The following is a 14,762-nucleotide window of genomic DNA, read 5'->3' on the forward strand; positions in this document are numbered from 1 at the left end:
GAGGGGGCACAATTCTTCCACTGACACCAACAATGGGTCGCAATTCCTCCCAATGACACCAATGAGGGGGCACAATTCTTCCCACTGACACCAGCAATGGGTCGCAATTCCTCCCAATGACACCAATATTGGGTCGCAATTCCTCCCAATGACACCTATGATGGGCCGCAATTCCTCCCACTGACACCAAAGATGGGGCATTGTCTGTTCCCACTGATGTCAGGACCTTTTCTACTCCAAATAGCCAAAGTCTGGCCCCCTAAAGTCTTAAGGAAAGTAAACCGGCCCTTCGGTAAGAAAGTTCGGAGACCCCTGTTTTAAAGTATAACTTTAAAAAAAAAAATGATAGAGTGGAGATGGATTAGAACACTTGTCAATTTTTGTTGCTGTCTGTGCCCCCTTTAACCCTTCATCCTCCCTATTTGTCATGTTTACCATTATCTTTGAAAGTGAGAGTAAAAGAAAATCTCACATTTTGGGTTGTCCCTAGAAAAGTAATAGGAAGGAACCCTTCCAATGGGGACACTAGTTTTAGTGACTTGGGGGTCTCCAAGGAATTTCTGTAATTTGCAGGGATTTACTCTCACTTCCTGTTTGGCTATGAGACAGGAAATAAAAGGAAATCTTCACAATGTGACACGGAAGGCAAAAAAAAAAAAATCTGACAGGGGTTATAACCTTCCCTTGCTCTATCCAAAATGAAAACAAAAATGTTTTGCCTATAATTCTACTCTAATGACCCCTGCATGTTTAACAAGATTAAACATTTTTTTTTAAACATATAATATTATGTTCAAACTTAATTAAATTTTAGTAATTGTGTTTACATCTGGTATACGGGAAAACTGCGCAATGCAGATCCACCTTAGAGGGCCATAAAATGCACTTCTGGCTATGGAAAGCACTTTCTAAGCACACCTACTGTATTTACAGTGAAGGAAATAAGTATTTGATCCCCTGCTGATTTTGAATGTTTGCCCACTCCCAAAGAAATGATCAGTCTAAAAAACGAATGGTAGGTGTATTGTAACACTGATAGACAGAATAGCAACAAAAATTCAAAAGAAATGCATATCTAACAAATTATGCACTGATTTGCATGTGCATGAGGGAAATAAGTATTTGATCCCCTATCATTCAGCAGGATTTCTGGCTAGCAAGTGTCTTTTGTACAGGTAACAAGCTGAGATTAGAAGCAGTCTCTTAAAGGGAGTGCTGCTAATCTCATTTTGTTACCTGTATAAGAGACACCTGTCCACAGGAGCAATCAATCAGATTCCAAACTCTCCACCATGGCAAAGACCCAAGGCTGTCAGGGACAAGACTGTAGACCTACACAAGGCTGGACTGGGCTACCAAACTATCGCCAAGCAGCTTTGTGAGAAGGTGACAACAGTTGGTGCAATCATTCACAAATGGAAGAAACACAAAATAACTGTCAGTCTCCGTAGGTCTGATCTCGCCTCGTGGAGTGTCAATGATTATGAGAACAGTGAGGAATCATCCCAGAACTGTCAATGATCTCCAGGCAGCTGGGACCACAGTCACCAAGACAACAATAACAAATCCTGTTAGATGTATGGCTCTAATCGCACCGCACCCACACCTAAAAGGTGCAGGACCCTTTTTCTGGTCCGCACTAGAATCGGATCGCATGGGTATTCACACTTATGCGATCCGATTTTGCACATTGTACCGTGCTTTGCGGAGTGATTTCAGGGTGTTGTTAACTTAGCATGCACACCTGCAGCGGTTCGCATGAACGGGGTGTGATTCTGATGCGTTATGGAATTGGCACAGAAATTGCTGCGAATTCCGCATTGCATTAGTGTGTACCCCATTCCCTTATTGGAGATGCAATTCCTGCTCTCACACTCCAGTGCTCTGTTTTGGTACAGATGAGTCGGCCACCCCCTGTGAGTATGGAGTACAAGGGAGATGTGTCTGACCACATTGATTAGACTATGAAATGCACAGGGCAGTGTGGTCAAACCGATGCTTTTTTGTGTACACAGTCATATTTAATCGCACTGCACAACTGCTATAACAGGAACATATAGGTCAGACTATGACAATAGGGACTATTAGTGCAATGTCTGTCTATCTGAATATCTTTCTGTGACTTTATTTGGCTTTAACTATCTGACTTATGTTGTACTGACCTTTTCTTTCTCTATGCGGCACATAGATTGAATTGCTTGCAGGTTCCACAAGCTGCCTGCTGTTTTTGACATGAATACAAGTTGCGAGTAGGACTTTGCTGGAAAGCAGATAATACGTTTGTGAGTAAATCAGAGGCAGATTATACGTCTACTATCAATTACACATAGTGTGACATAGTGTACAACAAATAACAAATGGTAACAGAAGCTTTGTGAATTCCATACTGGACGATTACTGCGGTAGCATAGACTGTGCTCCTGCGTACCTTGTGTATGTGCATACAAGGATGCTTTCAAGTTTAAAAAACTATGATCAAAGACCCAGCTGCCTAGTAACATGGAGTAGGTGTGTGTTATTTGATCTCGTTATAGGAAAATGTTTTCATTGCTGTACAAATAATGCTTTTTAGCTTTGAGAAGTGATAACTTGGCACAAAATGAAGAGAATGGAGGCTAATAGGACAGTTAGTAAGGAAAATTCTGCCTAATGAGGAAACCGACTGCAATAAAACCTGACAAAGGTTAAAACCTTTTTAACACAATGCTTTCTGGCAAGCATATGCTGTAATATGTACAGTATGTTGAGTTTACTTAGAACAGCTGGTGACCAACTCACATCACTCCACCAGAAATGGGTAAAGTGGTGACAGGACAGCAGTGAGTGAGCATGGGTGTGCTGATCACCGGATCATTACAGAAATCTCCTAAGGGATGTACCCGGGACTGTTACTGATTCTATCGTTAGCCTTCTGTGCCCCCCCACACTCTGTACTGTTTCTCCCATTCACCTCCAGCACCCTTCAGTACTGCTCCTCACATCTGCGTCCATCTGCCCTCTTTACTGGTTCTAACATTAGCCTCCTTTGTCCCGCCCCCACTCTGTATTGCTTCTCTGATTTGCCTCAATTGCCCCTTAGTACTGCTTCCCCTCAATTGCCCCTTAGTACTGCTTCCCCTCTAAACTGATCCTCTCATTCACCATCAAAATACCCTTACCCCCAATCAGTGCTTCTCTAATCCACCTTCACTTTTGGCCATATTCAATATTAAAAAAAAAAAAAACAATATATATATATATATATATATATATATACACATGTTGAAATGCATTTTTATTACAAAATATGTGAATTATATTTTTAAAAATACATTTCAAATATACGGTATGTCTTTAAAAATACAAATCTAAATTTTTGGAATGCATTTACAAATATATGTAAAAATATATGTTAAAATGACTTTTTTATATGATAAAAAAAAATCTGAAGAATATATATATTTTTTTTAAACTCTGTATTGCTCCTCTTGACCACTTCTAGTTCCCCTCAGCGCTGTTCTTCTCATTCACTTCCAGTACTCTGTCTCTGATTCACCTCTGGTGCCCCTGAGTACTGTTTCTCTCATTTGCTTCCAGCACCCCTCTGTAATGCTCTTCTCATTGGTTTCCATTATCAATGACCCCTGTACTGGCTCTTATATTAGTCCCCCTTAACACACACACACCCAGTATTGCTCCTCTGATTCACCTCCAGTGCCCCTCAGTACTGTTTTTCTCCTACATGTCTCGTTATACTCCTCTGGTAGTACCTGTCTAGTCCAGTTCCCCTGTGGTACCACACAGTCTTTTTTGTGGTTTAATTTTTTTGCATGACTCCTTTGATTAATCTAATTAGGTGAGACCACACAGAGTGGCCCAACATTGATTCAAAGTTAGACAGAAACTAAATATTTTGTGACAGCCAAAGCATTTTGGTGAAATTTCTTACTCAGCCATGAAGGTGAGAATTGTCATTTTGCAATGGAGCCTTCCCAATGTGAGTACACCAACAGCCATCTTTACTGCATATGGAACTAATTTTCAACGTAATAAAATTAAATAGCAGTGCTTAAAGAAGAACTATTATTACAATAATTTTTGCATTGTTCTGCCACATCCCCACCCCCACTTATGACCAAGTACATGTAGTACTTTGTCCCATGATACTAGGTGCTTCCTAGGTCCAGTTAGCGAGTCCATCCTGCCCCCCTTCCCCTCGGCAGATCCGAAAATAGCTAGGAAGGTGATGGATGTCAATTTGTCTCAGCTTGCAGAAGTAACAGTGTGACTCCAGCCTTACCCTGGTTTGATTAAAAAAACAATTTATTGATGAATTAATGAACCAGAGTGCCTAAGTGGTTAGCACTTCCACCTATCAGCACTAAGGTCACCAATTTGAATCCCAACTATGGAACTACCTGCTTGGAGTTTGCATGTTCTCCCTGTGCCTGCGTGGGTTTCCTCTGGGTACTCCGGTTTCCTCCCACACCCCAAAGACATGCTGGTAGGCTAATTGGATCCTGTCTAAATTGGTCCTAGTATGTGTATGTATAAATGCGAGTTAGGGACTTTAGACTGTAAGCTCCTTGAGAGCAGGGACTGATGTGAATGTACAATATATGTATGTAAAGTGCTGCGTAAATTGACGGTGCTATGTAAGTACCTGACATAAAATACAGAACTGTACTCGTCGTCTTTTATAGCTGCCTAGAGCAGCTTTTCCCAACCTTTCTACCCCAGAGAAGCCCTAGAAATATGTTTCAGATCTTGGGAAACACCAACTAAAATAATTTTAAGGGGAGCCAATGGGAAAATGCTCCTTACTCTCGTGACCAGTAGGAAGACTGCCCCCCTTAAAGTGGTGGTGAAAATGCCACTGTTACAAACTGGTAAAAAGATCATTGGTGTCATACTACTGGCTCTGCCAGGTGGCATTGGCTCTGGAACTATGCAGGCATCATTTAAATATGAGATCAATCAGCCACAGCTCAGGGATCCTCTAGGAACCTCTGGAGGAGCCCTACGGTTCCACGAGAACCCTGTCTGAGAATGGCTATCCTAGAGTTTTAATTTACATAACCAGACCACCCCCACTCTCTATAACTGTTATTATGCCAGACAAGGATAAGGATACATTTTGCCCATTAACGATTCTCTGCAGTCTAATTATGAAAATATGATTTAGAAAAAAAATGATCAGCTCTGTTTCCAGTACACAGTGAAAACCCTACTCAATCTGTCTTCTGGGGATCATAAGAACGTTGTAGACTACACTACTTTAAAGCACGTGGAGGTTCTACACTGTTCCAGTGTTTTCTGGATATCACTGCCAGGAAGCTGGAAGATTTGACTATTCTTCTGGCTCCACAGTCTAAAGCAATTCTTAGGTTTGGAAAATTTAGGACCATAGAATTTTACATGATGTATTCTGAGGCGTCCAAAAATATTGAATCCTTACTAGTAGTTTCAATATATGGATATCAAATCCAACCAAAATATATAGCAATCTTCCAAAAAAACTGCAACATTTTTTGAATCCACCCGAACCAATGAATATACTAAATAAATGCCAAAGATTCAAAACAAATCACAAAATGAACTGGTTCAACATAACGAATATGACGAAATGAAGTTCTTCAATGAACAAATGCATCTGAAATGAAATGAAAATTTCCAGAGTGCACATGTCTTGTTTGCAGTTTTCCCAAAACTTCAATAAACTGATTCACAAAATAAAAGAAATAGTAAAGAATATGGTTTCAAACCTGTGAAGCATACTGTACAATAATGTACAGGTCTTTTAGCTGAAATATTGTGAAATATATATTTTAAGTAGAGCCGCAATTTTCTTTTTCATTTATTTATTTTTATTTATGTTCACACAAATCATGCTAACCTGGTGGTCCACAGAAAAAGCCATCTACTCCATCCTTTTGTTCTACCATCCTGCGATATCGTGTTTCTTTTCTGGACATTTGAAATAGCTTTTCCTTTCTTCTGCTGAAATCCAGGTCATTAAAACTGACAAAAAGAAATGACATTTGTGTAATTATTTTGTAATACTATATGAATACATTTTCTATGTGAAAAATGTTTGTATCCATATTTCCCAATCCTGGCCTTTTGTAGGAACTTTGAGAATCTGATTATCTCTGACACTCCAAATGCTATGCCTTTCAACTTCAGAAGGTAGCAGTTTCTCCAGCATATAATATGTCCACTATTAGAGCACTCATATCGGTCATATCGGTGTGGTTCCGACTTGGTAGTGCATGCACTACTTTTGTTGCGATTTGCATAGATATCTGTGTCAGATGTCATGCAAATCGCAACTGAAATCAGCAGGTCTACTGATTTTGAAATCGTGCGACTTAACTGTAGTCGCACGATTTCAAAAGTGGATGTGACCGGGGTGTAAAACCTGGAAGATGATTTTTCCATGCCCAGCTGCACCAGATTTTGCACCCTTCAGTTTTAGTAAATCAACCCCATAGTATTTTATCACTCTTGAAGAATCGTTACTATTTCTTAAATAAAGTCTAAGTTTAGTAAAAAATAATAAAGAAGCACAAGGGACATTACATTTCTTCAGTGAGATGTGTCCTCATTTATCAGAATACTTCCTCCTCCAATACCCACCCCTATCCCTTTCACTGTACTCTTCTGGTGTGGTGGGGGTTAAGAGAACTAAGACAGCTGTCGCAGGCGTTCATCAAGGATGCGCAACTATGCCTGCCTTTTCCATCCACTCCATCCATTCATAGAAGCTGTACTACTGCTTCTATGAAATAAATGTCAGTTATGAATGGAGGATGGGGGGAGATGATTGAAAGGTCCACCTCCTCCATCTGTAGGTCATGTTTCATTCATAGAAGTTGTAGCGCAGCTTCTATGAATGGAGTAGCTGGGCCTAAAAGGGTGGGCTTAGTCGAGCACTCTTCACAAATGCCTGTCACAGATCCCTTAGTTCTATTAACCCCCACCACACCAAAGAATTATGGCAGTGGTGGTGGGGGGCATCGGAGAAGGAAGATTTCTGCTACACAAGGACACAGCAGCACAAGGGATATACATAAGTGGCTGATAAAAGTCAAATTTAAGTTGCATTAAAAAAGTACAACATATTTAAAGTGATACTAAAGCTAAAACCATGTTTTACCTAAATGTATTTCCTTGCATTAAGGTAAATGTTTTCCATTTCTCTGCCCCACCCCCACCCTTCCCTGTGTGAAGGGGAAGAGAGGGAAGTATAGATCCAGTGCTGTGCACAGCTGCATCTCTTCTTCCCTCTCTTCCTCTTCACACAGGGACTGGAATAGCAGCAGGAGCCATTGGATCTTGCTGCTGTTAATAGAATGTAAGGAGGAAGTTGGGGGGGGCTAAGTCACATTGTGTCTATGAAGCACAGCTCCATAGACACACAGCTCAGGAGCGAGCAGACAATGTGTGCCCCCATAGCAAATGGCTTGCTATGGGGACACATGAAGAAAAGGAGGAGCCAAGATTGCTGTCAGGGGACCCAAGAGGAGGAGGATCAGGGTCGCTCTGTGCAATACCACTGCACAGAGCAGGTGAGTATAACATGTTTGTTATTTTTTTTTTTTTTTTTAAATAGACTTCAGTAACACTTTAAGGATGTATTAATAAATACAGAACTGCATTATAGTGGTTCTAGAGGCAGAAAGTCGTTTTTACTTTAATGCATTCTCTACATTAAGGTAAAAATCTTCTGAGTGCAGCTTCCTCTGCCAACCCGCGCCTTATTCTTACCTGAGCCCGATCTCGATCCAGAGATGTGCTTGACAGCAAAGACTCTCTTGGCTCTCTGCCTCCTCACTAGCTCAGACACAAGAGTGGATGCCATAGGCAACTGTCAATCACAGCCCTGCTCAATGTGTCTTATGGAGACTTCGGCCTTTAGAACCACTGGAAGCTCAAAGCAGTCATCTAAAACACGTTACCTTTGAGAAGCCATTTTAATGCTACTACCATAAATAAGATAGATAAACCCCCCCGTCAGATACTGTACAATCTCCAGACATTGCTTGGTTCCCTATTATTTCCCGAGCTATGGCTGGGGTGGACCGTTCAAATGCCAGCTATTTCGTACTCTTTATTCTCAATGGGTTTAAACTGTTGTTGATGTAGCCGCCTATTGGACTTCAGTCAAAGTTTAAGTACTACTGACCCCTTGTTGGGGGATTTAGATGTTGCGTCTGCATTGTTTACTGCAGATCTCCCTGCGTGGAGACATTTGATAACTGTCTTGTACACGATGGCATGTTTACCACCTAATCAAATATTTGAACTCTAAATAAGAAGCTAGATGAGCATGGGAGAATAGCAGGAGACTGCTAGGGCACATGGAGGCTAAACGTGTGATCTCACATTCATTTACTTAGGGAGAACAGTAAGTTGCTAAGGTTTGTAAATACCAAGTATTAGCTATCTAGTGCTGACAGGGAAATGTATTGGTGTCATTAGAGTTGCTGGTAGTTGGTGATGTTTTCATACGGACACAGTACAGATCACTGTAGACAGCACAGCCAAAAGCATAATTTGATCATTTCCCTCTGAGTACAAAAAATTCTCCAAAACCAGTTTTTATAAGGCTAAAAAAATAAGGTAGGCTATATATATTTACAAACTTACAACTTACATACAGTCAGGTCCATAAATATTGGGACATCAACACAATTCTAACATTTTTGGCTCTATACACCACCACTAGAGATGAGCGAATCGAACATGACGAAGTGGAATTCGTTCCGAAGATTTGGAAAAATTCGATTCGCGACGAATCCGAAAATTAGCAAACTTCGGATGCACGAATCGAATTTTCCCAAAAATGGCGGCGACATGTGTGGCGACAGGAGGAAATGGACAGAGAAGATGGGGCGGGGATCTCTGGGAAGGCGCGCAGACAAGGCGCGCTGACCCATAATGCATTCATGAGTCATGAATCATGACATGTGATCGCATTAGCCAATCAGCAGCCAGCCAGCACTGTGTAATGGTGGAGCTATAAATCGCGGCCATCTTAGAATTCTCCATTAGCCTCCGGTCATTCAAGAGAGAGAGACCTGTCTGTATTAAGGGACAGAGTTAGGGCCACAGAGACTTTAGGGCCACAGAATCGTTACTCAGGGACACAGAATCGTTACTCAGGGACACAGAATCGTTACTCAGGGACACAGAATCGTTACTCAGGGCCACAGCTATCAAAGAATCGAAAATTTAAAGTGACATACACCCTTTTTTTTTTTGGTGGCTGTCGTGCACAGTTGGTGCTGCAGTTTGCCGATTGTGCAAAATAAACTGACTTTCTGCTTCACAACCACTATTGTACGTTCAAAGAGTTAAATCCATTTACACGCCGGCTGTCGGTAATATTTTTTGTGTGATTAGTGCATTCCAGTGACAGAAACGTACAGTTTCCAGCCAACGGCAAGCTGCAATTGACCGATTGTGTACAATAAACTGACTTTCTGCTTCACAACCACCATTGTACGTTCAAAGAGTTAGATCCATTTACACGCCGGGTGGCGGTAATATTTTTTGGGTGATTAGTGCATTCCAGTGACATAAACGTACAGTTTCCAGCCAACGGCAAGCTGCAATTGACCGATTGTGTACAATAAACTGACTTTCTGCTTCACAACCACCATTGTACGTTCAAAGAGTTAGATCCATTTACACGCCGGGTGGCGGTAATATTTTTTGGGTGATTAGTGCATTCCAGTGACAGAAACGTACAGTTTCCAGCCAACGGCAAGCTGCAATTGACCGATTGTGTACAATAAACTGACTTTCTGCTTCACAACCACCATTGTACGTTCAAAGAGTTAGATCCATTTACACGCCGGGTGGCGGTAATATTTTTTGGGTGATTAGTGCATTCCAGTGACAGAAACGTACAGTTTCCAGCCAACGGCAAGCTGCAATTGACCGATTGTGTACAATAAACTGACTTTCTGCTTCACAACCACTATTGTACGTTCAAAGAGTTAAATCCATTTACACGCCGGCTGTCGGTAATATTTTTTGTGTGATTAGTGCATTCCAGTGACAGAAACGTACAGTTTCCAGCCAACGGCAAGCTGCAATTGACCGATTGTGTACAATAAACTGACTTTCTGCTTCACAACCACCATTGTACGTTCAAAGAGTTAGATCCATTTACACGCCGGGTGGCGGTAATATTTTTTGGGTGATTAGTGCATTCCAGTGACATAAACGTACAGTTTCCAGCCAACGGCAAGCTGCAATTGACCGATTGTGTACAATAAACTGACTTTCTGCTTCACAACCACCATTGTACGTTCAAAGAGTTAGATCCATTTACACGCCATGTGGCGGTAATATTTTTTGTGTGATTAGTGCATTCCAGTGACAGAAACGTACAGTTTCCAGCCAACGGCAAGCTGCAATTGACCGATTGTGCTAAATAAACTGACTTTCTGCTTCACAACCACCATTGTACGTTCAAAGAGTTAGATCCATTTACACGCCGGGTGGCGGTAATATTTTTTGGGTGATTAGTGCATTCCAGTGACATAAACGTACAGTTTCCAGCCAACGGCAAGCTGCAATTGACCGATTGTGCTAAATAAACTGACTTTCTGCTTCACAACCACTATTGTACGTTCAAAGAGTTAAATCCATTTACACGCCGGGTGGCGGTAATATTTTTTGGGTGATTAGTGCATTCCAGTGACAGAAACGTACAGTTTCCAGCCAACGGCAAGCTGCAATTGACCGATTGTGCTAAATAAACTGACTTTCTGCTTCACAACCACTATTGTACGTTCAAAGAGTTAAATCCATTTACACGCCGGCTGGCGGTAATATTTTTTGGGTGATTAGTGCATGCCAGTGACAGAAACGTACAGTTTCCAGCCAACGGCAAGCTGCAATTGACCGATTGTGTACAATAAACTGACTTTCTGCTTCACAACCACTATTGTACGTTCAAAGAGTTAGATCCATTTACACGCTGGGTGGCGGTAATATTTTTTGGGTGATTAGTGCATTCCAGTGACAGAAACGTACAGTTTCCAGCCAACGGCAAGCTGCAATTGACCGATTGTGTACAATAAACTGACTTTCTGCTTCACAACCACCATTGTACGTTCAAAGAGTTAGATCCATTTACACGCCGGGTGGCGGTAATATTTTTTGGGTGATTAGTGCATTCCAGTGACATAAACGTACAGTTTCCAGCCAACGGCAAGCTGCAATTGACCGATTGTGCTAAATAAACTGACTTTCTGCTTCACAACCACTATTGTACGTTCAAAGAGTTAAATCCGGTTTTATTTTTGGGGTGCTTATTGAATTAAAGAGTATGTCAGACAACACGCAGAGGAGTGGCAGAGGAGGCAATGTTTCAGGAGCGAGCAGACGTGGCAGCAGAGGAAGGGGTCGAGGCAGCACTAGTCGCAGCCAGAGGCCAGTGCTCCCGGTGTCATCCAGCGGTCGTGTCTCCACCGACAACCCTGCCGTCATCGATTGGTTGACTCGGTCGTCTTCCTCTTCCCAGGTCACCTCTGACACCTACAGCCAACGGTCGGTGGGTACGTCAGACACAACCGTTAGTTGGCATGGCCCAGGAGCAAGCCCACTGAAATCACGTGTCCTCGACCTGCCCCTGTCCTTTGGTGTTCCCTCACCAAGCGAAGTATCGCATGCTGTGGGCTCAGCCCCACTGTACAGTGAGGAAGAGCTAACAGAGGGCGGTCAGGAACGGGGGGAGACATCCGCCTCTTCAGCAGCCAGGCGAAGAAGTACTGGCGAGGAGAGTGGCTCAGTAGCCGGTCTAGAGACCGGTCTGTCTCCTGACCCACACGCAGCCGAGGGGGCTAGTAGTGACGCGGAGACCCTAATTGATGATGATGAGGCTGATCGCACTTGGCAGCCTCGTCGTCATCAGGCTATTGCTTCCGCATCATCAGGAGAAGAGGGTGCCAGCTTGCCAGCGAGCAAAACAGTCGGTGGGTTGCCCAGGAGGCAGCAAGGTCGCAGCAGTGTCAGTGGAGCCAAACGGCCACGGAGTAGAGCACCAGCTGCACTGCAGCCTACCACCACGGCCAGTAGTGGTGCCAGTGTGCACGGAGGAAGTAGCAGTCAGCCAGTGAGGAGTAGCGGGGGCAAAGTTTCCTACTCGGCGGTGTGGCAATTTTTCGTCACGCCGCCCGAGGAAGTAAACGTAGCCGTATGTCGACTATGTGGCCAGAAAGTCAAGCGTGGCCAGGGGGCCAATGTTGGGACTACAGCGTTGCGTCAGCATATGCAGCGTCGCCATTCGGTGGCCTGGGAAAACCGTGATAAAGATACGGCGGTTCTGCCTGCCCCAGCCCCCGCTCCATCACCCGCTCCGTTACTTGCTCCGTCACCAGACGTCAATCGCCCTCTATCAGCCAGTCAAGGCTCCAACACCTCTGCTGAGGGGAGTTGTCGCTCGTTGGCATCTTCCGCTCGTTCAGATGCTCCTTCTCCTGCTACTCCTCTTCACGGATTCCGTCAGCAGTCTTTCTTGGAATCCGTTTCCAAGAGACAACAGTTTGCGAGCACGCACCCGACGGTGCAGAAGCTGAACGTCCTCCTGTCCAAGTTGCTGGTGCTGCAGTCCCTCCCTTTCCAAGTGGTGGACTCAGCACCTTTCCGAGAAATGATGGCTTGTGCCGAGCCGCGGTGGAGAGTGCCAAGCCGGCATTTCTTCGCCAAAAAGGCAGTGCCAGCCCTGCATTCACATGTAGAAGAGATGGTGGGCCAGTCTTTGAGCATGTCGGTCTCTGCCAAAGTGCACGGCAGCGCCGACGTGTGGAGCTGTAACTACGGTCAGGGACAGTACATGTCATTTACGGCCCACTGGGTGAACGTGGTGCCGGCACAGCCGCACCAGCAACTTGGACAGGTCACGCCGCTTTTGCCTCCACGTTTGCACGTCCTTGGTCCACAAAAGATGTCCGCCTCTACCACCTCTTCTTCCGCCGTGTCCTCAGCCGCCACCCCCGTGCCAAGTCCCATTACCCGACCGGCATATCACATGTGCAGGGCGCAACGGTGTCACGCTGTGCTGCACCTGGTATGCCTTGGCGAACGTAGTCACACAGGGGAGGAACTTCTGAGTGTAATGAACAGAGAAATCGACAGATGGCTGTCTCCGCGCAAACTGAAAATCGGAACCATGTTGACCAACAACGGAAAGAACATGGTGTCTGCTCTGCGTCAAGGAAGGTTGTGCCATGCGCCATGCATGGCTCACGTGTTCAATCTGGTTGTCAAGCGGTTCCTAAAATCCACCATCCCACTGCAAGACATCCTTAAAATGTCACGTAAACTTTGCATGCATTTCAGCCATTCCTACACCGCAAAGCACACCCTCCTTGAGCTGCAGCGGCAGAACGGAATTCCACAGCATCGCCTGATCTGCGACGTTGCAACAAGGTGGAATTCAACCCTACATATGTTAGACCGCCTTTACGAACAGCGAAAGGCCATCACCGATTTCCTGATGTTACAAGCGGATAAAGGTACTCCCCTGTGTAACTTAGATGTCAGCCATTGGCAGCTCATGCGTGACACCTGCCGCTTGCTCAGGCCCTTTGAGGAGGCCACGCTATTCGTGAGTCGGCAGGACTATGGGATGAACGACGTCATTCCTCTGTTGCACGTCCTGGAACAAATGCTGTTAACAATGGCTGGTCAGGGTGCGGTAGACGTGGCGCACAGATCTCAACTGCACATGACCCCTGTGGGTGCAGGACAGGAAGAAGAGGAGGAGGTAGAGGAGGACATTGGTGCTCAGGAATTATTGAGTGAAATGGGTGGTTTTTCCACTCAGCGGACAGGAGTGGAGGAGCAGGAGCATCTGGTAGAGGAGGAGGAGGAGACAGAGGACCCAGACGCACCGTGGCAGTATGCTGTGGAGATGGAGGCAGGGAGTCCCTCGCATTCCTTGGCACAAATGGCCCATAGCATGCTCGGTTGCTTGCGTAGCGACAGCCGAATAATAACCATCAGACAGAGGGATGACTTTTGGCTGTCCACCTTGTTGGACCCTCGCTACCGTTCAAAAATGGTGGCCTTTTTCACACCTGCTGAGAGGGAGGCCAAAATAAAGTACTATAAAAACCACCTATGTAGTCATGCAGTATATAGCCCTATCGGCCACTTTCTGGCATCCAGTTGCTGTAGCCCCCATCACCACACTGTGCCACGGGCCCCTGTACCGCCTTCTCATACTGCTGCCAGATCCATCCTCTGCCATGTGCGTCTTTGTCGTCTGCTCAGGCTGCTGGGTTCCAGTTTTAAACCTAGGCCTGTGTATGGCTTCCGAATACTGCTGCCTCCACCGCCACCCTGCGCCATGTGCCTCTGTCGTCTGCTCACGCTGCTGACGGCTTCCGCTTTTTAACCTAGGCCTGTGTATGGCTTCCGAATACTGCTGCCTCCACCGCCACCCTGCGCCATGTGCCTCTGTCGTCTGCTCACGCTGCTGACTGCTTCCGCTTTTTAACCTAGGCCAGTGTATGGCTTCCGAATACTGCTGCCTCCACCGCCACCCTGCGCCATGTGCCACTTTCAGGTCTCCTTACACTGTTGGTGGGTTCCATTTTGTGATAGGGTGCTGTATGGCCTTCCATTGCTGCTGCCTCCACCGCCACCCTGCACCATGTGCCTCTGTCGTCTGCTCACGCTGCTGACGGCTTCCGCTTTTTAACCGAGGCCTGTGTTTGGCTTCCGAATACTGCTGCATCCACCGCCACCCTGCGCCATGT

General features: G+C 44.9%; 1 protein-coding gene across 2 annotated transcripts in view; it reads right to left on the reverse strand.

Annotated features, from left to right (window-relative positions):
- DISP2 (dispatched RND transporter family member 2) overlaps positions 1 to 14,762 on the reverse strand; it is a 71,649-nt gene that overhangs the window by 10,287 nt on the left and 46,600 nt on the right. For both annotated transcript variants that reach the window (XM_089659774.1, XM_089659775.1), the window contains 2 exons: positions 5,876 to 6,000; positions 2,163 to 2,260 (listed from right to left, as the gene is read on the reverse strand). In XM_089659774.1, coding sequence (XP_089515900.1) covers positions 2,163 to 2,260; positions 5,876 to 6,000 — 223 coding nt within the window. The remainder of the gene's footprint in view (positions 1 to 2,162; positions 2,261 to 5,875; positions 6,001 to 14,762) is intronic.

Source organism: Staurois parvus, unplaced genomic scaffold (genome assembly GCF_062004578.1).
Source record: "Staurois parvus isolate SC_StPar_1 unplaced genomic scaffold, SC_StPar_1.0 ptg001188l, whole genome shotgun sequence".
Taxonomy (NCBI): domain Eukaryota; kingdom Metazoa; phylum Chordata; class Amphibia; order Anura; family Ranidae; genus Staurois; species Staurois parvus.